We start from the raw sequence: 26,702 nt of genomic DNA, 5'->3' as shown, positions 1-26,702 counted from the left end.
CTTTATGGTTTGTTTTCATATTTTGGCATGGTATATTGTATTGGAAAAAAAATTCTTTAATTAAAAGCAGCCTTTTGAATATTACTCCAGACTTTAGTTTTGATCTCTTATTTTACTGCTTCTCTCCATGTCCCCTCTCCTTCCCACGTATCCTCCACGTGTTTAAGCCACCCTTAACTTTCATCGCTTCCTGCCCTACTTGTTCTCGTGTGAGTCCTTCTCTGAGCTCTCCACCCCTATGTGACACCCTGTGAAGACACCATCTGTGCAGAGTGTAGCCCCTCATAGCCTTCTGCATGCTGTTTGGGATCTCTCTGTCGTCCCCAGAGACAGCACAGGCTAGACATGGTGCCAGGGTTGATCAAGGCTTTTGTAACAACCTTTCTACCCAGCTCTCAAATGCTTTGCTGGTGTCACTAAGAACTAGAAGGGTCTTTCGCACACTGTCAGCGCTTCTGCTGGTGCTCAAGCTGGCAGGGAAGAAACAATAAATGTGACATACACTAGTTAGGACAGCATGGGGCTGAGAGGTCTAGGACTATAGGAAAAGGGGACAACCTGGCAGCGTGGGAGGACCAGAGGCAGTAGCGCACAGGGAACGGAGAAGTAAACAGGGTCAGTGGGGAGCAAGAACAAATAACAGGCTGAAGAAAACAAGAGCAAAAGGGAAATGGGACGGTCCTGGTATTAGAACGATCTATGGTATCTGTAACTTCTGAACATTTTCTTGGAGACCCTGGAACTGAGCACAGGAGTCACTGATCTCTATGTCCATCTCCTGTTAGCATGTAGCTAAGAAACGCACTGGCAAAACCTACATTTTTTTCTCTTTTGAGTGCTTTTCAAAGGGGGTAATCACTTCCTACTACTACCAGTTATTCTATTAGCGTAAGTGATAGAGCTCTATGCTATGAACCTAAAGGACCTACCCATGGCCTCATAGTTTGACAGGATGGAATTCATATCATTTTGATTGTTTCTTTTAATGGAAGAATACTCTGAAAGTTATTTTTAAAGGAGGTTTTAAACCCTGATTTTAAGAACCGTCAAAACAGTGGCTGCCCATGTCATTAGCTGTGGAGTTTGCAAGATGTGTAGTACCTTGTGCAGGGATATTACAAGAGAAAAAGGATAGTCTTCTGGCTCAGGATGTTGACTGTCATCTTGTAGAAATGAATTGATTGCCATTTATTAGTCCAAAGTTCTTGTCAAATTTTAGCTTTAATGTCTCTTTATTTCACTACCCTAGCTATGAAGTAGGTACAACAATACTATCTAATTTCACTGAATGTCTGAAAACACATTTAGCCAATGTTCTTGCTAAGACCTCAAGTGCTTTTCTGAAAGCAGCACATAAAAATACTTGTAAGGACATTCATAATCCCTTATATGCTTCAGGGTAAATGGGAAGCCAGACTTTAGGGAAATAATTCGTTTCCACCATCTTTCAGCACCTGCAGTTGTGCCTTAGGGAACGCCTGTCTGCATTAATGTAATGGAAGCCACAGGTAACTTCTTGCTAAGATGCCTACATCTCAGGTGCAAAACAGTGTATACATCTATGCTGAAGACACCTGACATTAGATGAGAGGAAACCCACTTTATGTCATATGTGAAGAAATATTGATCAAATTGCTCAACAGTGAGGCCAGGGTCCTATGGAAGAAAGTACCACGGACTGCAACCTGTACTACAATGCAGATGCATACAGGGAGTAAGACTAAAGTAGTGGAAAGTAGTTTTCTGATCATGCCAGTACCTCCTAGGGATAGCCAAAACAAATCATTTATCTTGGGGTAAATAAGGAGCGACATGAGCCAATAAGGAGCCAACTCTAGAGGAGAGCTCTCAGCTCCACCCCTTGAACAATTTAAGGAGCTGAGGTAATATTGAACAAGCCAATGCCAAACTGTAAGCGAGCAAGGTGTGTTAGCACTGCACTCCAGTAACATGGCTGCTCATCGTCTCGCACTGTTTCCCCAAGGCGATGCACTGGGCTGTGTGTTTCAGGCAGGAACAAGCCTGAATATCCTCAAGCCACAGTTGCTTCGTGCAGTGTGGGTATGTGGCCGATGGTGCAGGCAGGTTGTCCAGGCTCACCAGTCAGCTCTATGAGAATTCTACCCCAAAAAAATACCTTCAAGAATTAGCCTATTGTTGATACAGCTCTGTGCGGTCCATTAGATAAAAGATGTGGCTTGTAAAAAATGTCTTCTCTGTATAACATAAAGTTCACTGTATGCATGCCATTTTCCTTACTGTTAGGCTGATTACTGTGTGGTCACTTGTCAATCTCTCAAAGAGAAATTTATGAAAATTATTGTTTGCTAAAGATGCACTCAGGGAAATAAGATAAACAAATCCAGCAAACGGCATAAAGACTAAAAGTGTAATGTTTTTCTGCTGTGGTTTAAATGCTAAATATTATACTTCAGTGAATGCAATTAAAATATGTATTGATTTCTCATGTATTTTGTCATAGGCTGAGTACTTTTACGAGTTCCTGTCTTTACGCTCTTTGGATAAAGGTATAATGGCTGATCCAACTATAAATATCCCCCTGCTTGGAACAGTTCCTCATAAAGCATCAGGTTTGTGCTGTTGATATTATAAATTGTGTTCCTGTAAAAAATATTCCACAGCAAATAAAATCTAAATGTCTTATTATGAATTGCACTTTTTATTGCTAAAGAAATGCTTGCCACACTGCTGGACACTAAGTAGTTTATGAGTGCCTTGCCTGACTACAGCAGCATATTTTTTCTGAGCCAAGTCACATGAAGCTTTTATGTGTAGATAAAGCAGCAGAAATTTGTCCAAAAAACAGAGTGTACAATTAATGCATTTGAAACATTATTAATACTTAAGTTTTGCAACTTATGGACAACACAACCTTTGATCACTATAAGGAATAGTTATCAAATTATACTCCTTCTTAGAGGTTACAAACTTAGAGGTTCACAAACTTTATACTTTCAACTGGGGTCTAACGCTCTTACCAGGCATTCAGCGCAGAGACACATGTTCTCATTTAGGGTATTCCTTTAATTGTGCATTATCAATCCTCTGCTGGAATGTATAGCTCTGAATAGAGGTTTACCCAAGGCTGACAGGAGTGCTCCAGAACCACCGCAGTGCAAAGTGAGCCGGGTCAGTAAAAACAGCGTTCCATGAGAGGTTATCTAATCTACTTGACTTTGCTCTTCAGTGGATGAGAAGCAGTCTACATGACCTCCTACAGAAATAATATATGAGAGTGGTAGACTCTGGCAGAAAGGTGGAAATGAATATCTGGATGATGGCAGTGTCTTACGGTACAGTTTCATAATCAACCTTAGCCAACCTAAGATCTTGTGGGTAAAAAACGGGAAGGAAGTGAGAAGAGGAACAAGAGAATGATGCAGCTGCATATGGATCAAAGTGAAGCACTGGTATACAAATTTACATCTTTGGCCAGTCTGTTTTTTTTTTTTTTGTCTTCCCCTTTTTTATGTATAAGTTCTGAATGCTTGTATTTCATATCTTCCATTTTCAGCTTCTACTGGAGTGATATTGAAGTGATGTCACAGCATGGCTTTTTGCTGTGGCACCTGGAATTTAATGTAAACGGTTGAACTTTCCATTTACTGTGGATTGAGCGAGTGGTGTTGAAAATGGATTTGGGTGAAGAGAAGAGAGCAACAATATTTGTACCACAGTTGCTATAGTTTAATTGATTGCAAGCCCAATACATTTGCAAGTAAAGAGAATTACTCTATAAGTTAAAAAAAAAGACACAAAGGCAAAATTCTTATTAAGCAAAGTTCTCTCCATATAAAGAAGGTGAGATACGTGGGAAGCTCTGCACTCAGCATCCTCTAATCATAAACTAGTTTCTTGTTTGATTTTTCAATATTTAGAAAAGCTAGATCAAAATGATCCCCTTCTGACTCTGTTTAGGAAAGCATATGATCTACAGAGAAGCCAGAGATGAGATCTGAGAGTTCCAGCAAAAGTTCTGTTAACTATCATGATGGGAGGTCTGATTAAAAGCAAAAAGGACCAACCCTGTTGGTAGCACGGGTAGCTGAGTTCCAAGACTAATATGGATATGTCCATGGTGTTTCCTTACGTTGAGCATGTGCAGTGCACTAGTGTCCTCGGTATAAGTAAGCTGTATTTAAGTCATGTTTGGCATTATAATGTGTGTGGTGTTTTACAGCAATTGGTAATCAGCACATGTACAGTATTTGAGGCATCTACAGAATTTAACGGTGAGCCACTAATGCGATGATATTTTTTATGATGGCTACTAGCTGACCTTAATTAGCTAAGTAGCCTTAAATAATTGCATCCATAAAAATAGTGAATGGTTGCTATTTTGTAGTTATTTTTATAATTTATGTGTTCACAAACTATTTTGAAATCAAATCTAATTTGGCCAGAATCTATCAGTCGTTCTTCTACACATATGCGTGCCAGGAAAAAATTGGTCACAAGTTTGCATTTAATAACAAATCAAAGGTAATAGGTTATTTCTTGAAAAAGCATTTTAGCCCAAACAATTACACTAGGACAATTAAGGAGGAGTAAAGAGGAAAGACAGCTATATTAGACACAAGAGATTGGGAAACGAAAATGAAGATTAACAATTAGATATCTTACTCAAAGGTAGTTCAGCCAAGTGTTGTATGAAATTTTTAGTAATATAACTCTCGTCAAAATCAGTGGACTTTTAAAGCTTCTATGAGGATAGTTGCCTATCACCAATAAAGCACTAGAATGGCTTTGGTGGATTAGGGCCTCTCTAGCCTGGGTCTTGTCTTATGGCCAACAGTGGGCATAAGCAGGCCTGTGGAAGCGCAAAAAGAGTGCAAGCATACATGTACCCTCACAGCCTCTGACTAGCTTCAGCTCAGAGGATTTCCTGAGTCTCAAGTGGTTTGCCTTTTTTGGTAACCCTGCTTGGGTTAAATGTAAACTTTTGGTGTCTCCCATCCTTTTGCCAGGGAGTTCCACTGCCTCCTCCCGCATGAAGAGCCACCTCCTGTCTTTTGAATCTGGCTGCTACTAGCTTCATTTGATGGGCTCTAGTGCTTGCACCGGTACAGACAACAAACAGCCAATCAGTGCTGTCAGTTCTGTGCAGCCGTGATTTTACACATCTTTTCTTCAAAACTAGGAAGTTCTCCAATTCTTCTCTTTTCCAGGCTGCAGATTCCTAGCCTACTCAGTTGCTCCTCGTTGGACACAACCTTGTTGCCCTTCCCTCAACCTTTCTAAATTCAGCATATCCTTCTTGAGATGAGGAATCAAATTCTCCTTGAATTTAAATTAGATTTACATCACTTAAGTTCCTTTGAAAATCCCATCCCCAAATCCCAGGGTTGGTGCCCGATTGCACACTTAGAGCATTGTTCATGTTGCACCTAACCACATAGTAAAATATAACTGTATGATAGGAAGGCTTGAGAAGATGCCTTTCAGTGAGAGCTTAAAGAACTGAGACTACTTAGCTTAGTTTAAAAAAGATGTTTAAGAGGAGCCTTGATTATAGCATGTAGATAACTGCCCAGTGAGAAAAGATTGGCTGCTAATGTCACAGGGGAAGCCTGCTAATGTCCAGCAGTTCAAAATAAAATCAGAAAGTTCAAAACTAGATCAGGCATTTCTGATAGTGACAGTGATTTCCTCCCTTGACCACCACAGGGAGGAAGGTCAGACTGGCTGTTGATCTCAACATGACTATACCCAAAGGAAATGTAATGGCCTGCTATTAAAAAGGGGATGGTCCCCTAAGTGCTCAGAGCTGGCCAGTGCTGGTGCCAAGACAGCACCAAGCAAGCTGGCCTGTCTCCACACCAGCAGAGGCCACATGGCGCCCCAGGTCCTTACAACAGAGCAGCTGTGGCAGGGCAGCACAGTGCTCGAGCCAAGTAGCCCTTCAGCTTGGTAGGGGAGATTAACCGGGCAGAGTGCCATGCTGTCACGTCCCGACTGCTTCTGGCTCTGAATCGAGCTCAGCTGGATCCATCCCTGGTTAATGCGCACAGCTTTGCCCTGTGTGGGTCACGGCATGGGTCCATGGGCCAGACTCAGGACTCTTCTCTGCCCACTGCCAGTGTTGCAACATCTGAAATGTAGGGGCTGAGCCACCAAGGGTGCAGAAGCTCTCTCCACAGAGAGACTGGTGCCTTCCCCAGTCACAGCAGTATCTCTGCTTGCTTTCTGCCATGCTAACCATGAGGAACTATGGGCTACAAGGTTTGGTCAGCTCCCGCTCTTTTCTGGACCCGCATGCCTGCTTCTGCTGGGATTGGAAACTCAAGAGACATCCCTTAAGAAATCCCACTCCTTATACTGGAGATGGCTTTTGGTGGTGTCTTCTGCTTGTTAAACAAGTGGACAAAGCATTTGCTCGAGAACTAGAAGACCTGTGCTGTAAATACAAGAGTATTTACAACCACCTCAGCTTCCCTGTAATGGAGATGTGAATCTTTGTGTAACAGAAAGAAAAGGCCTTAGCTCCCAGACAAAAGGAATTAAATCCGCATCCTGCACATCCCAGGATAGTACTCGTATTACCAGCTAAAATTAAATTAGAAATCGCTGGAAAGGGAGAAAATTAGAAATCAGGAAAGGGGGACCAGCACTGAGCTTTGCCCTTCCACAGCCCTGCTCAGCCTTTCTGTGGGTCGCGAGCGCGTGACCACGTTTCTAGATGCAAGGAACTTTTGCTCTTCACGGTATGTCGAACGCAGCGCTGTGGCTCTGTGCTAAGCCTTACCTCAGTGACCTAAAGGGCTGGGGACTTAGGCAGGGGCTGGGGACTTGTTATCTCAGCTCCGAATCCCCACGGAGCTCAGTTAGGGTCTGGAGGCCAGCTGCTCAGAGGAGGCTGCTTTACAGCATTTTTGTGTGTCTAGAAGTCTAGGTATATGGGAAGTTCAAAAATATAGACATTTGCGTGATGGGGAGAGCTGGAATAAGGAGTTTCTGTCCTGTCCTTTTGGATTTTAGCCCTAGGGGATGTATGCCTGGTTTTTGCCCTGTGCGTTTAAACCCACAGGCTGACATAATTTACAGCCAAATCTGTGGGGAGATCAGGGATTTGTGACTGACTCCATGAAGACCAGATATAGCCCATGGTGCCATCCTTACATTTCTGCCACATCTTCCTCCCCATAGCTGTTTGTTCAGCTAAACCACACACGTGCTAATACAAGTCTCCTGAGCGCTTGAGTCTCTTGAATAATTTCCTACGCTTGAGCTAGAAGAAGGTTACTACAGTTTAAGTAGTGCACTGCATTTAAACTGTTTTTAATCCCCTGTAAGAGTTTTCTTCTTACCACATGGTTATGTGCTTTTTATAATAGTCTTTTAAAAGATCAGTGTAAAAGCCCCTCAATAATGAAATTGCTTTATAATGAAAACTACAACAGGCCTTTCACTCTGCAGGATGTATCAGAAGCAGAATGGGCTTTAGCAATAAATTATTCTGTATTTTACCAAGGCAACAAGTAACAAAAATGACCCAATTATGACTTGCAAAATTTTTTATAGCAAGCAGTTTAAATCAAACCAAGGGTAAGCTGTTAGCTCAAAATTTTGTTCTGAAATCTCAGGCCAACTTCAGAAAAAATGAATAAATGGTTACTATTAGCTGGATCTAATTTATAAAGGAGCTGGGAGGAGCCAATTTTGAAGAAAAGAGAATTATTTCATCTGAAGATTATTTAAGATCAATTGTGACAATCATAGAGCAGCATTCCATAGCTCTGAGGTATGAGGCTTGCTTCCTCATTAAAATACTCCGGATTTACTGGTCTTAATTATTTACTTAGACTCTTTGTAGTTCAAAAGTGTTTGAATACTTTTCCTGGAGAGCCAATCTCCAAATACCCATTACACTTAACAAGTTCTATCACAGTGATGTGTCTCTGTATTCTTTTTAAATATTTGCACCCATGAGCTTATTTATTAAGTGTACCATTTTGCCAGCACTATACAGAGTAAGTTTTGATTAAATCAATATTTTACCTAACTGTTAATTGCAATATCCAAAACAGGAAAGCACATCTAGTGTAATATTGTTTCAAAAATGTATGAGGTCTTTCTGCCGAAGTGATGTGAGAGCCAGTAACATTTAGACTCAGAAGATCAAGTCAGCTCAGGAAATGAAATACAGGCTTCCAGGTCACTTAGGTGGTATTGAAAATTGTGTCCTCAGATAATTCCACATGAGTAATTGCCTTGGCTGCAGGCAGAAGTATGTTTGTCTATGTTGCAGACTATTGGGGTTATATAGAAATGAGCCCAGGCTCATTTCTCATGAGCTGTAGTTTCAGTCCTGGAGCTGGTTATCAATAAGATGGCCTACGTAACTCTATGTTACATTTTTTCATCAGTGGCTGTACTTTAAAGTTAAAATGTAAATGCTTACTATCTACATTTTTATTTTATTTATACAGACACGTATATAATAATAAATTATTATTATTATTATTATCATTATCATTATTATTATTATTATCATCCTTTTAGTTGTTCAGATTGGATTTCCTTGCCTTGGAAAACAGGATGGAGTTGCTGCATTTGAAGTTAATGTGATCATAATGAATTCAGAAGGCAACGTTATTCTCCAAACACCACAGAATGCCATCTTCTTCAAAACCTGTCAGCAAGGTAACGCTTAAGAGGACATTACTAAATACCATTAGACTACATCATGTAATTCATGTTTTGTTCAGGATAACGGCTAGACAAGATGGAAGTAGAGTGGTCACACAATCTGCAGCAAGGGTCATGCATTTCAGGCTCTTCTGGCTCTGTCTGTGGATTTGTTGCTCATTTACTGTTTGAGAAACCTTTTTCTTAATGTGAACCATGCCACACTTAAGAGAGTCTCTTGTAGGCATTTCTCCTCCTGTTCACAGCTCATCATGTCAAGGATATTGATAGAAATTTAACATATGGCAAATAAATACAAATAGCAAACTATCTGAGGTGTTTTGAGAAGAGTTAGCAAAAACAAGCTGAGGCTAACACTTTCAGAAATGGCACATAATTTTAAGAATGAACTTCTGGGATCTGTGGTGGGGGCTTCAGTTAATGTTATCTTGTGCCACAGTTCAGCAGCTCCTGACATCTCAGCTTGCACATCTGAAATGAATCCAGAAAGCATAAATATGAACATTTTGCAGAAGCTGGCTTCACCTTCTCTGGAGCTCTGGACAGCAACTTGTTGTTGTTGCTGGATACAACATTGTTCACCAGCCGCAACAACATGTCATGTTGCCTGTTGCTGTTTACAAAGTTTATGAGACATAAACTTTGTGAAGTTTATGTCATAAACATATGAGTCAATGAGAGAATGTCCTTCTCCCTTACACGCATTAACACTTTATTATGCATGTTGCTTGTTTGATTTTAGTAAATTGTTTGGATAGTAAAGCATTATTCTGGAAAGGTGACGGAAAGTAGTCCTCAATATTTGCAGGCATCAGTCAATAAACGCACACAATGTCCTGACAGAAGAGCAACAGAAGGACGTCATAGAGTTATTGTAGTGTTTACTTGGAAAGCAGAGAACCTGTTCATTAACCAATCTATAAGCGCTATGTAAGAAGACCTTTTGGATTAAATTGATACACCACAAACAACTGTAATAATTATCATTTTGAATTGAGGCTGTGGAAATCGAAAAATAAGATCAGTATCTAGGATAAGGCAGTTATCCCATGTTGGGTGCAATTGTATCAGATTAACTCGTGGCAGGGCTGATGTACAAAGAGTGAGATTTTTATTCTTCTCCTATTAAATCTTTGTTCCCAGTCCCACACTTTCTTCTCTGCGCTCTTTTCTCTGAGCTAATTGGCCATAGTGCAGCTTCAAAGAGCAAGCGGCAGGAGTAGGAGCTGTTTATTCTCTGAAACCTCACTACACCTAAATAGCTAAGCTGTTTGTCTCCTTTGAAGCTTTGCTGCTGCCAATTAGCCTAGAGAAAGTGGAGGAGGGGAAGAAGAAATGGGGAGTGAAACGGGAAGGAAAATGGGTGCTTAACAGAAGTAAAATCAGGTCTTGTGTACGAAGTCGTGTGTCTGATGTAAATACAACACAAAACATTTCATGACTTTTTATTGTTACTTTGGTTCAAAGATACTAAACTTAATAAACTTTGGAAATAGTGTTGGGGTAATCTAATAGGGACAGCAGAGTTATGAGCCTGTATTGTGGAAAAATGTAGCATGAGCAGGGAGGGCTCCATCCTCTTTTTTTTGGTAGCATTCATCCAAGCGCTGGTTTCTGTGCTCTTATTATTATCACTATTTTTGCTGACAAAAAATATTTAACAGTCCAACAGTATGGGATCATACGGCTACTCGGAGGATGGTTTTCTAGTCCGTAGAGGTAGGCAGGAGAGTTTTCTCATCTCCTATCTTTCAGCGCATACTAGGGTAACTTCCATTCCTACACTCGATTTCATGACACGGATACAGCAACATTTTGGGCCAGATATTAAGAAAGATGAGAATGTTCTAACCAGTTGGTATTAGTCTAGGAGTTAGTTTCCTTCCTTTGAAAGAAGTCCTTCATGGCGAGAAGCTCAGATTCCTCCTGCCGGGGCCCCAGGTCATTGTTTCCAGTTATTCTTGGCCAGCCAGAAGGGGCCTCCGCTAGAGGAAGTGGAGAAAAACGAGGGAGCAATTTTGTGGGAAAGAAGAGTCTTTGTTGTGGCTAAGAGGTGGCCACACAAAAAAATTGTGTTTTCCTATTTTTCTGTTTGAAATGGGATGTATTTAAGCATGCATTTTCTGTAATGAATAGCAGCTCCACATTTGGGTATAAAGAGAGAAACATTTCCAGAAAGAGTCCTAGAGTGTAGTGTTGGAACAAAATAAGACAAAAAGCCTTTACCATTATTATTACCACTGCTAATAGCTTTACTTTGAGAGTAATACTTTTTGCTTCATGTGTCCGTGGCTTTAGATAGAAGAGCATTTTAAAATTTTACCTTTTTCCCTTGTCCCTTTCCTGTTTGTTTGACAGTTCTACACAGCATCCAGCCACCTGACAATTACATCAGATTTTCTTCCCTTTTGTTTACTCTCGGGGTTACCCTTCGTATCCCGTTGGATAGCGAAATATTGCAGGAGCACAGCAGGAACAGAATACTGCTCCTGGTTTCAACAGTTGCCATGTTTTCCTGTGGCTCTAATCAGCTATTAGTCAAATTTTCAAAAAATAAAATTTGTCGATAAATCTAGCTAATAGGTACGTCACCTGGCTGAAGCACTGTAAGAGCAGAGAGTCATTCAGGATCTGTTGAAGTTTGGGATTATGTTTTCCTTTGTAGTTACAGTTTGGAGTTACAGTTTCAAATATCTCTGTGTGCTGCAGAAATGTCTCAGGCAACCCGATCCACCTCAATTTATAGACATCCTAATGCTCCTTGCCACTATAAACATGTGCACTTTAAAGGCTGTAATTGTTTGAATTTGAACTCAGTTATTATTCAAGTGGGAACTGGAGTGAATCAATGGCACAGCTTTCCTGCCTAAGCATGGTAGGTACCAGCACCTCTGGTAAAATTAGGTTACAAGCCAGTAGAGAAGAGTTAAGGATACTGTTGGGAGGTATTGCCAGTTACAGACGTTTACAGCACTGTTACACCAAAGAGGGAACAAAGAAAAAAAGATACGATGCCACCATTGCAGCCAACTGCCTTTTTATAGGTGACCTTCCAGTTTAGATTAAGATGGTTGTAACAAGATTGCTCTCTGAGGGTCTACCTCAGAGGTTTTTGAACTCTGTCATTCAACAGGGTTCAACACCCTTTAGCAACATGCGGTTGGTAAAGATGCCGCATAGACAGACCTTGTCTTCCTGGGAATGCATCAAGAGGAGATGATCATACCTCCTCTGTTAAAGCTACCTTGCACCCCTGGTGCTCAATCACCGGATGCAATGTGCACTACTTCTCATGGGAGCAGGCAGCCTCTCACACCTTCCTCCTTATCTGTGAGAGATCTGGGAAGGTATTTTTGAGTAATTGCTTTTCTACCCTGCAGTTGTGTTTTCATTGGCTTCCATAGGGTTCCAATTTGTTCTGCCTCTTGTTCGATGGACTCTGACGTTTTGAGGCTGATGATGATACCCAGATGTATTTCTTGTCCTTCTGCAGTCCAGTCAGTGTTGCCAAATGCTTTAACCACTGTTTGATAGATAGCTGAGATGTGAGTAAGAGTTGGATGATGATATAAGATCACTCTGCAGGAATGCTTTTATCTTTCTTTCTTCCTTCATCTGGCCTTGAAGCTGACTATTTCATTTGAATACAGATTTCATCACTTTGTAACCTCAAGAGTAATGGATGTAGTAATTAATGCAGTGCAAGCTGCAGTGCAGTTTACTTAAGGCTGCACAACAGGTCCTATTTATTAAGGGCACTGCAAGTCCTGTAGTGGGTACCGGTTCATTTCTGAGTAGGACTGAAAGTGCTGGATTACGCAAAGGGTCCACACTACTAATTCACCTACAGAATACCAGAGGAATAGAGCACATCCTCTGTCAACAAGCCCATCATGTTTATCTGAACACACAGTCAAAACTGTATTTGTAGATTAACAAAAAGGACACTAATTTCTCTTGAGGAGTTTTTAGCTGACCTTTCATTTCTGTCAGCGTTTGCCTGCCTGTCAGTGAATATTTTTACTGTTGTATCAAAGGAATATATTGATCCTACTGAAAGTTGAGTGGCAGCTGAAGTATGTAATAACCGTCTAAGACTGTCATTATCTCTTATGAAGCGGAGTGTCCAGGAGGATGCAGAAATGGAGGGTTTTGCAACGAAAGACATGTCTGTGAATGTCCAGATGGATTTTATGGGCCTCACTGTGAGAAAGGTAATTTAAAAAAAAACTTCTCAACAGTTTTCTTTACCATAATCTTAACAAAAGTGTAACTACTGCACTGTAACCTCTTCTAAAAATGGGAATGGCCTAGTCTGAAGGCTTCATATATTTTGAATCTACACAAGTAAGAGAATTACTGCTGTGATCCATGGTTTAATGGAAACCTCCATTGCTTACAAGAAAAATGTTTTCTGAGAGACTGTTTTTAACAAAAATTGACACAATAGTTAAGGGATACTCAATCACGGAGACTCAATCTGGCAAAAAGATTAAATAGAATTCTTCTGCTAATGAAGACTAGCTGGGAAACACAGCCCAGGACTTCTGTTGTTCTGCCTTTGTTTATTTGAAGATAAGATGTAATTTGGAGGCAGAATGACAAAGAAGATGGGAAGCATGAAGGAAAGAGTCTCCCTTTTCCTTCCATTAGTAACAGCCAAAACCAGCATTTCTGGGAGGGAGGGACCTGAAAGTTGTTGTGAATTGGTGAGGAAAATAGCTCTTCTTCATACTTCTTCCTTCCTCCTCCTCCCGTGGGAACCTTTCACTGGGGTGACCCAAAATGGCGCGAACCAGCCCCAAGGACATGCTACTCCACTGTCATCCTTTGGTTGGCTCCCAGAAACTCTGGCCACATGTGAAATATTAAATACAAAGGGTCAGGGACCATTCTGTGGCCTGGAGGCCAGCTGACGCAGCACAGTTTGTGTTTGTACGTTTAAACTTTTTTACTCTCCAAAGCAAAAGCCTCCCAACTCCTGGCGTGGAGGAGCCCCAGGTGCCGCTCGCCCCGGGCCGTGCCTGGGCGCTCTTTGGGAGCGCCCCTGCCAGCCGGGGACAAAGCCCTGCCAGGAACGGCACTGACAATTTCACGGGATGGATGAGTCCGTGTCCCTACTCGGCCCTGAGCCCAGGCTCTGTTTGGCTCTCTGGTATAGGCACAGCCTCGCTGCATATAGTAGTTGTGGCCAACCACGAAAGGAAGTGCTGTTCCCTACTGGGCCCCCGGGACAGATTTGTGGAGTGGCCACAACTGTGGAGAAGTCTGCAGGAGAGCACAAGGGCTCTAAAAAATTTGGGGAGGGGCATCCAGGACAATTACCCACTAAACCAGGCCGCAAGCAGCTCCCCAAGCCTAAATTAGGTAGCCGTGCTAGTGCTCAGGTATGCAGAGGGTGAAGGGAAGGCTTCGTTGTAAAGCCCACCTGGGAACCCCACTAAATTATTGACACCTCTGAGCACAGCCCCTAAAGAAACAGTCTTGACTGCAGAGCTGAGACACAAACGGGAGCACAGGAGTCCCATGATAGAGAGGACTGGGATAACAGCAACTTCAAATTTCCAGAGGGTGTTGATGAGTCTAAGTGGGCAGTTTGCTCCCCTCAGTTCAGTGTTACACTGTACAGGGGACAGTTTTTGCTTAGAAATGGAATCAGATTTAAACTTAAATCTATCTTCACTTTTTTAGTAATACTGTATACAAATCACCAGATATCAAGCAGAAATACAATTGATTTAACTCACTAACAAAGTTCCTTTGTGAAGCCGGCTTGTTACATTCAGCAGAAGGAAAAGGAGCGTAGGGGAACTATGTTGTGGCTTTATGTGATCACTCACTATGCAACCAGCGATGTGATTTCTTCCCTTGCTTCTCCGCAGCTCTGTGCACTCCTCGCTGCATGAACGGCGGGCTCTGCGTTACGCCCGGCTTATGCATCTGCCCACCTGGATTCTACGGCATCAACTGCGACAAAGGTAACTGCGGGATACAAACCTAGGGACCTGTGTCTGCCCTCTTTTCCTATGGATGCGCTCCATATCCTGCATCCACTCTTTGTTCTCTCATGCTAATTTCCCTCTAGGAGTGGATTTTGGAAAGTTGAGCCAGTGATCAAGCAAGTAGCAGGTTTTAAAAGATGTAGTTTTGTGGTTCTTCTGTGGAGACTTTACCACAACTGGGAGCTGTAGTAAAAATCCAGGGACTTGCAACACGTCACAGGTATATGTGAAGGTGTCCACACATGCCTGCTCAGGGGAGGGTAGTTTACATAGTCGCTTTATTTGCTCCTTTAGAAGCTGTGGGTTCTACCACAGAATTCAGTGGTCTATGAAAAAACGATCTGGGTTAGAACTCTGGTTTTTCCTGAAGTGTTAGTACATTAATTTGTTCAGTCTGGACACTTAGAAAATAAGTCGTTTATTCATTTTTTGTTGCTGCATTGTGGCTCAGGGATGAAAAGGAACAGTCAGCTCTTCAGAGCAGTCCAGACTCCCATGCAGAAAGAAACAAGAAGTTTGCTACAGAAGTATAGCTGACCAGCTCATGGCAGAGAGGGTTACAGAACATCATGTTGCATTTACTATTGCAGAACCATATATGAACAAATGAAAAGGTCCTAGTGGAGTTTAAGCCAAAATAATGCCTTACCTTTTAGGCCTTTGGATACGTATGTATTCCATACGTATGTATTCCATACGTATGTATGGAATGTTGTCATCAACATCCTTCTGCCTTGTATCTCATCCTTGATGAGAACTTTGCCACATCTGAAAAATGTTTTAAGAGTGCACTGTGATGAAATGTGCCCAGTATCTTGAAGGAGGTTGAACTGTAAGATCAATATGAACCCCAAATGTTTAGTGAAAAATCTTGTCTAATGCAATGGAAGTAATTTAGCAGGTCAGAGACATAGCATTTGCGTCCATGTCACCATACAGCAAAAACTTACAGAGGTCTCTTTCTAGTTAAACCTAACATCTCCCAGGGCCCAAATTAAGAGCTGTACTTCTTCATTCAGTTAGTGAAGTATCTGCCTGTAACGGTGACTTCCAGTCCTAGATTATGTTCCTTTTACCATGCACTGGCAGTTTCAATAGCAATAATGACTTAATTCTTCGCAAGCTTTGCATGTGAGGATTGACAGAGCCATAACACAAAATCTCTCCTCAGGGTCTCATTGCTGTATTGTTTGTTTCTTTCTGCCCCTTTCTATTGACTTGTGCGTGTGCCAGCATCAAGCACTGTCAGAAAAACTGCATTTCGGTCTTCCTTTGTAAACTGAATGAAAATATGTTAACGCAGCTTTTAAAACCCTACTCAATGTCTGTTTAGGATGAGCAGTGGAAAACATTAAGGGCAAATCAAAGTGAGTTCATATTAGTGATTTAGTTTATTCCTGTTTTATTTGTTTTAGCAAACTGTACAACAACCTGTTTCAATGGAGGAACATGTTTCTATCTGGGAAAATGCATTTGTCCTTCAGGATTTGAAGGAGACCAGTGTGAAATTAGTGAGTATCATTTCTATGTGCTCCCTTTTACTTACATCAGGCTATGCTATTTACAGTGCCTTAAAGATGAAGCGCCACCTGCTTCTGCTAGGCCCGCAGTGAGGGTCTCAGATGGCAGATTGGGGTCCCTGAGAAAGCGAGGTGCCTTAGGCCTTGGAATGAGAGTCTTACTGAAAAGCTTTGACTTGTCACTTGACCATCTCATCCCCTGCCATGTTTTGGTTTTACTAGCAGCTGGTCTTGGAAACAACCCTTGAGTTGTAAGTATGCAATCACTACCCTGTGCAGCAGATGTGCTGTTGTGCCAAGCCCATGTGGAACAGATATTTTCAAAAGCTATGGCAATGCACACTTGTGTACAGAACATTAGATTTAAGCCCATAGCTCTGAAAGGCTACTAGAAACTGGGAGTGGAAGGGTTTGGGGTAAGGGGAGGATTGAACCGTAATCGCTGAGAGCTTTCACTTAACGTATTAAGTTGCATTCACAGGGCAACTTGAAAATCCATGTCACAAACATCAAAAGACTTGCTATTTTCAGAAGTTTAGCATCAAAGCTATTCAAAATATTTTAGCCCATGGTTGATCTAAGCGTTCTGCGTAAAGCTGGGGGTGGAGACAAGGCCAGGCTGGAACAGAACTGGGAGGTCAGCTGTCAAGCATTTGATCTCACTAAAAGAAGAGTTTTCTCACAGCTCTGTTAAATTGGATTAATTCTATAGTTCCCCACACTTGAATGGCGTATGAGCATTTTGGTTTTGAGAACATGCACCCGGGTCATTCTTTCCGGGCTTAAAGCTTCTAACAGATCACTGCACGTGGACCTTCCCCACCTTTCTGCTGTAAATAATCTCACTGACTTTCTGAAGAGCAAGGAGAGCAAAATTTGGCCTTGTATGCGTAAGAGTTGATTTCTTAGTAGGCATCAGCAGAGACAGACTCGTCTCATAGTTATGAATTTTATATCAACAAATACTAATTCACACATTTCACACGTGCAAATTTACTCTAATATGCTGCCAGCTGAGAGGGGACAGTAAACAAAAGTTATTACTGTGCAAAGAAAGAAGAGCACAAACACCATATGACCTACATTTTGCACAGTATTTTTGTGTAGATAAGAGCAGACTTAAGTGAATGCTTCACCGTATCCCTATGCATTACAAGACATCTTGCAATTCTGTTTCACCTCATCAAAATTTGAGCCAAGCAAGCAGCAAAGCTTTATTGTTATTAAATTAATAACGATGGTCCTTTGATATAAAGTCAGATCAGATGTAAGCAATTTCAGCAGTATGGATTTCGACTGCGTTTACCTTTGTTTACATCAGGTTCAAATTTAACACTTTGTCAGGACCTCATTTCTTTCTTTATTTCTCAGAAAATCTACTTTGTGGTACTTCTCAAAGGACGAATAAGATTTTATTCAAAGTCCAGGGAGCACGTGCTTTGTGTCCATGGCATTTTTTGTGGAGTATCCTTAGAACTAATATAAGATGTATAATTAAGAGTATTCCATGTAATTGGTCTGTCCGAAGGGCCCTTAAGTTCATTGTTGTTCACTGCTGCTTAGGCCAGGTGCAACTGACTTTGGCTTCTTGCAAAGGATTACCTGTACAAGAAAATTAAATTAATTAAAATGCAGGCAATAAGCTAGTTTCTGTTAAAAAACAAAAAAGAGAGAGAGAAAATTCAGGATCAGAGTTTGCTAAGAGCTAAACCGGGAATCTGTTGATAAGGAGGCTATGCACTTGCCTAGGCTTTTGTATAGCTCCGATGACAATTGTTAGAGCATGATTGATGGCTGCTACCACCTCTGGGCACTGCACCAGTACCAGCACAACAGTGGAGGACTGAAAAAAATGCTGGGCGAGGCTTATGAACATCAGAGGAGAAACAAAATTCATTCTGCTTTCTTAGATCCAGGGCCAGCTATATTCAGGCTTGGGGGTCTTGAAATAACAAAAGGAGAAAACTTTTGCAATAGGCAGAAAGCCATCTTCAGAAAACTGCAAAGATTTTTTAAATGTTGTTTAAAGTTTTTGAGAGCTTTTCTAATAGTTGAATCACGCCTGGGAAATTTACTCAGCTCCGTTTACAATACTAACAAGCATTCACAGTCTTCCAGTTTTTTTCTAACTATAGTTATGCGTTGTCTCTAATTAGTGTTTCAGTTTGAGTCTAGAGAGTTTTATTTTGTTTTTGAGTCCTCTCCTATTTGTTACTAACTGTTTTGTTGCTTTTTCCATTTCTCAGTTAATAGCATAGAGAGTTATTAGCCTTTCCTGCATTCTGTGAAAATATTTGAGTCCAAAATTAGTTGAACCATGTCGAGGCAAATGCTTGCTTAATGCAACACTGGAAGTCTGTATCACACCCTTGACCCATATTCTCCAGCCTTACTTCAAGAACTAGGAAAATTCCTGGATTTTCTTAGCATTGTTCCTTTCAGTCATTAATTACTGCAGATGCAAATGGGAGCAAATTAGAGTACCTAGCGGTTCCCTGCCCAGAGGCTTCTGCAGGGAGACTGAGCTTTTGCAGAAACTCTCCTTAGCACGGTTTGTTCTGTAGGCTGGTTATGAAGTTTGTTTCTGGGCTATTAAAGTAAGCCTATACATATAGGAACAAATGCTCCTTTTATATTGACAAGGTGCACATGCATCACAGAAGTTTGACAGGATGGAGAGCTGAGCAAGAAGTACGTGGGGTGTTTAGTTCCCAAGGGGGCACTCTGTTACTGAGATGAGCACGTTTGCTGAGGTTTCCAGCACAGTGAAACAGCAGTGGAAAAGACGAGTGTTGATGTTTAAATTACCGTGTGCAGGTCTCAGAGTTAACAGCCTTAAAAAAAAAGAAAGAAGAGAAAAGAAAAGGAAAGGAAGCCATTTGCTGCTCCAGCTTCCAATTCTTGTTTGTTTACAGACTCAGGCCAATATTAGTGCTAAGCCTAGGCCAGACATAATTTTTTTTCTGAAGACCCCCAAAAATGTTGTCGGATTAGAAAAGAAGAGAAATCTGGACAATAACAAGAGAGCTGCATTGCTACATACGGCCACAAAAGAGGCAAGAGGCTCAGAGTGTGGCTCCTGATGGCCTGATACTGCCCAGGGACTTGGAAATGAGTCGGCTTTAGCCTTTGCTAAGGAGCGTCCTTGCTCTGGGGTGCTGCGCTGGTCCTTTCCAGAGGCAAGTGAACGTGTAATTAGTTAAATAATGCAAACAAATTCTAACAAGGGAGTCAGTGACTGACAGACTGGGGAGGAGAGACCTCGCTTTAGGTTTGAGGTAGGCCCTCGAAGGCCCCTTGCTCTGAATCAGGCCCAGCAGGAGCGTAAACATGGGTCTCCTCCGTGACCGGTGAGCCAGGGCCAGGCTTCCTACAGCAGCGCGGTCAGAGCCAGGGTCTTCCTTCCGCAAAGCGTGCCTGTGAGGGAAAGTAGTTTCTAGACCAAAAAGAAAAGCCTCGAAAAATGTCTGCCAGGTCTAATTACAGTTACCAAAGCTGCTCTGTGCTTTACAGGCAGGAAAGAAGGGCACATTCTGTAGTGCGCCTTTAGTTTCTGAGCTGTGGTGTGGAGCAGTCCTCACTGCACCATCCACAGCACCATGGCACGCCAAAGCCTTTTATTACAAGCTGGCAGGCCCAACCAGTCTGTTTATTTTCTGCAAATAGCTGCCATACTTGTCAGTTCTGAGCTTCCCGTTGCTTAAAATATCTCTCAGATGCCACCAGACTTTCTTCTGCTTGTGCCCTATGGGCACGGATCCCATGTTTTGCACACGGTAGGAAGAAAGTCTGTAGGTTACCTCCTCCCTTGAGAAGGGTGAGGAGCAGGAGGCAATACTGACCGGTGGTGCAGGGGATCCTTCCAAGTCCTAGTGGCACAAATCCGGGCAAAAACTGTGGGCACCTGGGCACCAGGCTTTGGCCATGCTCCCTGCAGGCCTCCTTCCGTGCAGGATGCACGTCCATCTTGGAAGCACAGCCTTGCCGACGGGTCCTCCTGCCGGCTCCGCAATACCCCTCTTTCCCCACCATCAGATGAGTGTTTCAGGTACAAGATAGGCTTTTCAGACAGATGTCTCCAGTACTTGCAGTGAATTAAGGCCATTGTTTTTCATGCTTCCTATTTCTAGGTAAATGCTATCAGCCCTGTCGAAATGGAGGTAAATGTACTGGTAAGAATAAGTGCAAGTGCTCCAAAGGTTACCAAGGAGACCTTTGTTCCAAGCGTAAGTACTAAAGCCACTCAGACAGCCCTGGTTGTACGAGCACCAACCTCATATACAGTATCTTTTTACATAATGTCAGCACTAACTGCTTGTTGTCAAGGTATTGCAGGTTAACTGGCTTCCTGGGCATACCGCAGACACGAGCCTTAAAAGAGCTATGAAGCATGGAAACGTTTTCTTTCAAAAGCCTCCCCACAACTTTTTCTGTACTATGAGTTTCTTTAAAACAGTGATGCGTCTGTATAACAATAGCAAATATTGCTAGACGTATACTGAATAAAACGGCAATACGTTGCAGCATTAAAATCCTACAGGAGCATTTCGCCTGCCTTTCCTGAGCGTAACGTGGGCTGGATTCTCCTCTTGTCTGCTCTGGTGGGCGCTGAGCGCTGCTGTTTGGTCTGCTTCTCTCAGAGACGCTGAGCCAGACGTTTTAGTTCAATGGTGGGGTGAACTGCTTCAGGAGCCTGCCCACGTTCAGTTTGAAATCACAGATTTACTGTGAAAGCCCCAGGCAGTGCCAAGACTAACATATTTGAAGGAACAGCAGGGAAAGAAAATATGTAACTTAATCTCTGAATGAAACGTCAAGAAGTCAGATGTATGCTCTCACTTTATTACAGCTGTCTGTGAACCCGGCTGTGGATTATATGGCACTTGTGTTGAACCTAACCAATGCCAGTGCAAAGAAGGCTGGCATGGAAGACACTGCAATAAAAGTAAGTAAGTGAGGAATAAACCCGGAGAGTCCACATTGGAGACTCGTATAGAGCGGGTGCCTTACAGCGATGACTGCCTCAAAACCTTTCCACAACCGTTACTAACAAAGCACTCCCCCTTTTTTCTAATCTAAAAACAAAACAATAAAACTAAGGTTTTAATATTCCATAATTTTAACTACTTAAAAGGAAAACAAAATCTTTTAAAACTGCTTTACCAAAATCAGCCTTCCTTTTTATAATAGAAGTTCTAGATTCTCATATCAACAAGATTTCTAGAAGACCTCCATATCCTCCACCCATGGTATTGAACTGGTTTAAAGCCCTTCAATAATGCCCACTAATGTTAGCTGGCTTTAAAATGTTGGATAGGCATTTTTATAAATAAAACTCTTTCAGTTTTCAAAGCTGATTAAAATTAGGAAAAAAAATCAAGCGTTATTTAGAAACTTTGGGAAAAATTTGAAAGCTTATACAAAATATGTGCTTAGCAACTTCAAGTCTTCTCCTCCTCTTTCCCGCGCACACTGCACAGAGTACAAAATATGTTGTCCCAAGGCAAAGCTAAATTCACTAAAATGAATTTGTGTTTTGCTTGTGGATCCTTATGACATGTAGCGAAAGCGAAGCAGCTGATCATTTCAGGGATTTAAAGCAGCACTATGAAATGAGTTGAAATACAATTGGATGTATCCAGGTAGCAGGTAGCGAATTCACATGAAGTTTTGTATTTCATGTGAGATGATAGCGCTGTGAGCTAATTACTCGCATTGACTCTGTTAAGTGGCAGAGATAAAAAAAGTTGCAAAATGCTGTAGCTATAAAATGCACCAATTAGCCATAAGAAATGTGAATCTTACATGGCTGCATCAAATGAATGATCATTTTTATGAAATATTGTTGATGCTTGTGATTTACATCACATTAAAATGGATCAGAATAAATACAATTGTTTTGTAAAAAATGTATAGGATCTAACTATAACAGATTATGCAGTGAAAATTTGGTTTGGGGAATCTACTTCTGTGCTGTTAGCTAGTAGAGCGGTATAATTACATATTTCATTCCCTGAAGGAGAAATAATGTTGACATAAGTAATGGTTAGAGAAAAGGTACATGGAAATCAATACGAACTTCAATTCCATATTCCCATAATACTCTTATTATCTTCTTGTAGTGCTTTTGTTATAAGCAGCTTAGATAGCAAGAGAAAGAGTATGTGCTATGAGTGAACATCCCCAAAGAAATAATTAGCTCTACAGCGAAAACAAAATGCAGAGTGTGACTGCCATATAATGAAAATTCAGTAGTCAAATGTTACTGTCAGCTCCAAGATTTTGAAACCTTCATTACTTGGATTTAAAGTTTAGGTACAGTCTTGCTGTGTTTAGCACTGCAAAACACTTTGTGTTCAGCAAAGAGACTGAGAATGGGCCATTTGGGTAAAATCCACCCCTGTTTGAAGTGCCTGTGTAGGGCTTAAATTGCACATACAGCTCCGTGTGTGGCACTGCAATTCACTGCTTTCAAATAAAACCCAATATCGCTTGATCTTTAGAGAAGATTTATAGTCGATTTCAGAGACTTGCTTCATACTCATTGCACTGCGAGTTCAGCAGTCATACAGCGTTAGAGTTTGCCGCTAGAAACATCAAAGTTTAGAAGAACCTAAAACGTGCATGTTTGTGTGAAATGAATGGCTCCTCAGTAAAACTGCGCTCTAAAAAGAAGTGGTTAAAAAGACTGAATTTAGGACTTTGATTTCACAAGTCATTTCCGTGAGCTTGAAATGATGAGCTGGGTAAATGAAACTGTAAACAATCACAGCATAATACTTGGCATTCCATTTTTATTGTTCGTTTTTATTTTCAGCAGCAAAGCAGCTCTGCTAAGCCTGTTTGAGACGCCTTTTTTTTTTGCAGGTGTTTATTGTTGCCGCTGTTCTTTTTCTTTCTCTAAAAAAAAAAATATATATATATATATATATATACACCTAGCGTATATACCTACGGCAGGATGTCCCTTGCCCCAGAGGGACGCTCACACCCCATGAGCAGTAGCGCTCTTGGCGGCTTGTCGCCGGCAGATGCGCGTGGCTCAACACGTGCGAGCTGCGCGTGTGCGAAAGCAGGGCCGTCCGACGGCCAAAGTGTGCTCGCATGTGCTCAGGTCTCCGCTAAGGCGGGCGATGCGGTTGCCTCTTTCCAGGGGTAACTCCCGTCTCACAGCACGTCAGTCTTTCTCGGGGGCAGGAGAGAGGAGGCGGAAGGGGGAGCGCTTGTGCAACACCTATCTCAGTTCTTTGCTCAGATGGGGGGGACTGTTTCCGCTTGCAATATTAGTAGGGACCGGCGAGCCTGCTTCTGTGGTTTCTTTTCGCTTGAGCTGGCTAATTTTGCAGGGTACGGAGCCAGCATCCTGAGCGCCCTGAGGCCGGCAGGCCCCAAGCACCGGCAGCACACGCCTTCCCCGAAAAAGCCTGAGGAGAGGCATGTGCCACCCGAATCCAATTATATCTGGTGAACTCAGACATCTGAAACAGTTTGTGTTACACATAGTTCATAGCCTTCATTAACCTTTCATGGGTTGAATGGTAAAACGCTGTTCGTTACAGTTAAGATTACTGGCTGGAATTTTATTAGCTTCGTTATAAACCACTGAGCTGATATTTGCTATTCCTTTTATGTTTTATAAATACTTCTATAGCATGATTATATAGCCTTCTTCTTTCAGTGCTTTGGATGATGTTTTGTACTATATTTCAGTTATGTTTAAACTTCCATTTTTGATTATATAGCTGCAAATATTTTCCAAAAATTAGGTAACAATATTCCAGGAGAGAATCTCGTAGATGCTAACCCGAATCATTTCAATGACTACAGATTTATCTTGCTTAAGATAAAGGCAAGATGTCTTCTACATTTTTGCAATGGTGTGTTTAGACTTTGCCTTAATAAAAATAAATAAAATAAATAAGAATTACCTAATTTAAAAACAGAATAACTCAATTCAACAGTATTTTTGGTCTTTCAGTTTTTGGCCTTTCAAGTACTGTGTATTAAAAATACACTGCAGTAGCGCCATTTAAGCGTCATAATATATTGTAAACAAAGTAGAACTATAATGTATGAACTTTTTGCATTGGCTTGAAGCGATATAATATATTGTAAACAAAACAGCTCTTATGTAATAAACTTTTTATACCGGTTGTTATGTATAAAATAAAGATGCTGCTTTAGTTTTCCGAGTAGTGGTCCGTGTGGTCTGCTCCAGTTGCACGAGCACGGGGCGGGAAGGACGGCTGCTCTGGGCACCCACCTCGAAACGAGGAGGGACCTGGCAGAGCTTCCCCGTCTCTGCTTCCCTCCTGCTGAATGTCACTAAATCACTCCGGCCAGCTAGCGTGTTAGTTCCTCGGCTCTGAAAATTATTTCAGAAGAGCAATTTCTTCCCGTGCCTTTGGAAAGGAGGCGAGAGCACCACAGGATGGGCTTTGCCAGAGGCAAGTCACTGCATCTGCCTCCAGGGCAGCCTCCTTCCCCCTGCCCGGCAGGTCCAGGCGGCCTCGGCGAGCTACGGTGCCTTCATCTCGCAGCCTCGGCTGCCCCCAGTTTTCCTCTCAGAAGAAGAAAAATATCCACCTCAACAAAAAAATGCTGTCCCTTGCTCTACAGCAGCATCATCTGCAGGAAAAAGAAAAAAGATGCAAATAAAGTACACAGCGTGTTGCACACAATGTTAATGTTAATTGGTGAGCGGTTCTGAGTTGCAAAGGGAAAACGCTAGTTCACTAGCCTGATCCGGCTGGTCTTATTTAGGCAATGCACCTGTTGGCCGAGCAGAAAGATTGGCTCAGTTAGGCCAGAGAGAGGGAGGACAGCTCTCTAAGGCACAATTTGCTCGCTGCCCTAACGCGCTGGGAGCAGCGGCAGGGCCGGGCCGGCCCCCGCTCGCACGGGAGGCAGAGCCGGCCGCGGGGCAGCAGCGGCCTTCAGCCCCCACCTCAAGTTCGCGCTTGCCAAATATATGTGCTTTTAACCAAAACAGGAGAGAAAGCAGGGAGCGTGAGGCATGAGAGAAGACATTTGGTCAATGAAAGCTCTTTTGTCAGGGGGGGAGGATGAGGAAAGGAAGATTTTTTGATATTTTCCTTGAAAGTGAGCAAAGGAGGAGCTTAATTTTAGGATGAGGTGAAACGTGTCACCCCTCCCACCATCTCCTGGCCATGCTGACTGACTCTGCAGGGAGCGATGCTTCCTTCAAGAGAAACTATTTTGGAAAGGAAAGTCTGGATCAGCTGAATGTCCGTCACTGTCATTAGTTAACTAAGATACATTTGTGAGGCATGATTTTTCTGGTTTTAATGTGCTTGATTCTTCCCTGCTCTGCTGTATTTATCGTCGTGTCTGCTAATTCTAGCCTTTATTAAAGGACCTACCGATCTGCACATCTCCTGCTCTGCGTTTCCAGGGGTGTCCCAGGAGCCCTTCGTTAAGCATGAGTGTCACTTTTTGCTCTTTGTGTAACAAAGATTGCTTTAAATGACTGGTTACATGCTACAGGGAAAGGCACAGAAATTGCATACTTAGGGTTCCTCAGAAAATTTGACTGAACATTTTCTGATCCTGTGGATCGCTTTTTAAATGCTCTCTTAAAAATTGGGTTCTCTTAAACTGAGTAATGTATTTTGCCACTTGTTCCCAAGACAGTAAATGCTACTTCTTTGCTTTTTGAATTTCACCACTGATTTTGGGAAGGGTCAGTAATCATGAGGAGAGCATGGTCAAAAAAGTTACAGAAGGAAAAAAAAAAAGTCCTTAAAGGCTTGCAATGTGCACACTGTAACACAACTATTTTTTTGAATAACATCAGCTTTCTACAAGCCAATTTTCCACCAAATTGTCTCTAATGCCAGCATGAGCACAAAGTACAGGAAATCCTCTGTTTCATAAAAGTTTAAGTCAAAGTTCATGATATATGATAATGCCATGAGAAGACATAATTCTTCAGAAAAAGTCCAGCATAATGTTGGAAACAATTTTACCATTAGAAAATAAACTATAGAATTTATTATTCCTTATCACTCGACGGTGCATATGTAAGAGGTGCCAGCCCTGCCAACGTCCCTGCTCTGGGTGGTGTCCGGGCCTTGGTTGGAGCTATTGTGTTGAGCGGGGCCAGCCCTTGTGGTCAGTTCAGCTCAGGTCTAAAGACCCTGCATCAGCCAAAGTGCTCTGATCCATAGGAGGGATTCAATCCCCAAGGTCTTGCACTGTGAAGGTAACTCCATGTTCAGTGAGGTGACGAGGCGCTACAATTAGCCAAGCCAGGGCAACACCTTAAGATCATGGTTAGACCGGCAATATCCTCTTCAGCTCTCAACTGTACCAGTAAGATTGGCTCAGGGGATGCTTTAGTGCAGCAGTAAAACAGCAAGCAGCTAAAGAACAAACGCACGCACACACACACACAATTTCACAAGTAAAATGAGTCTCAGTTGTTGCTTATTTTTTATTGCAGCTCTGTGACGGGGTGGCTGCTGAGCTACAGGCCAGCAACATGTCG

General features: G+C 42.0%; 1 protein-coding gene across 1 annotated transcript in view; it reads left to right on the top strand.

Annotated features, from left to right (window-relative positions):
* The window catches only part of WIF1 (WNT inhibitory factor 1), a 49,208-nt gene extending 23,625 nt beyond the window's left edge, over positions 1-25,583 (top strand). Inside the window, exons 3-10 of the mRNA XM_068934740.1 lie at positions 2,483-2,591; positions 8,524-8,664; positions 12,789-12,884; positions 14,553-14,648; positions 16,088-16,183; positions 20,323-20,418; positions 21,042-21,137; positions 23,539-25,583. Coding sequence (XP_068790841.1) covers positions 2,483-2,591; positions 8,524-8,664; positions 12,789-12,884; positions 14,553-14,648; positions 16,088-16,183; positions 20,323-20,418; positions 21,042-21,137; positions 23,539-23,660 — 852 coding nt within the window. The 3' untranslated portion in view covers positions 23,661-25,583. The remainder of the gene's footprint in view (positions 1-2,482; positions 2,592-8,523; positions 8,665-12,788; positions 12,885-14,552; positions 14,649-16,087; positions 16,184-20,322; positions 20,419-21,041; positions 21,138-23,538) is intronic.
* The last annotated feature ends 1,119 nt before the right edge of the window (positions 25,584-26,702 follow it).

Source organism: Struthio camelus, chromosome 1, assembly GCF_040807025.1.
Source record: "Struthio camelus isolate bStrCam1 chromosome 1, bStrCam1.hap1, whole genome shotgun sequence".
NCBI classification, from domain to species: domain Eukaryota; kingdom Metazoa; phylum Chordata; class Aves; order Struthioniformes; family Struthionidae; genus Struthio; species Struthio camelus.
This window is presented reverse-complemented; position numbering and strand designations above follow the sequence as displayed.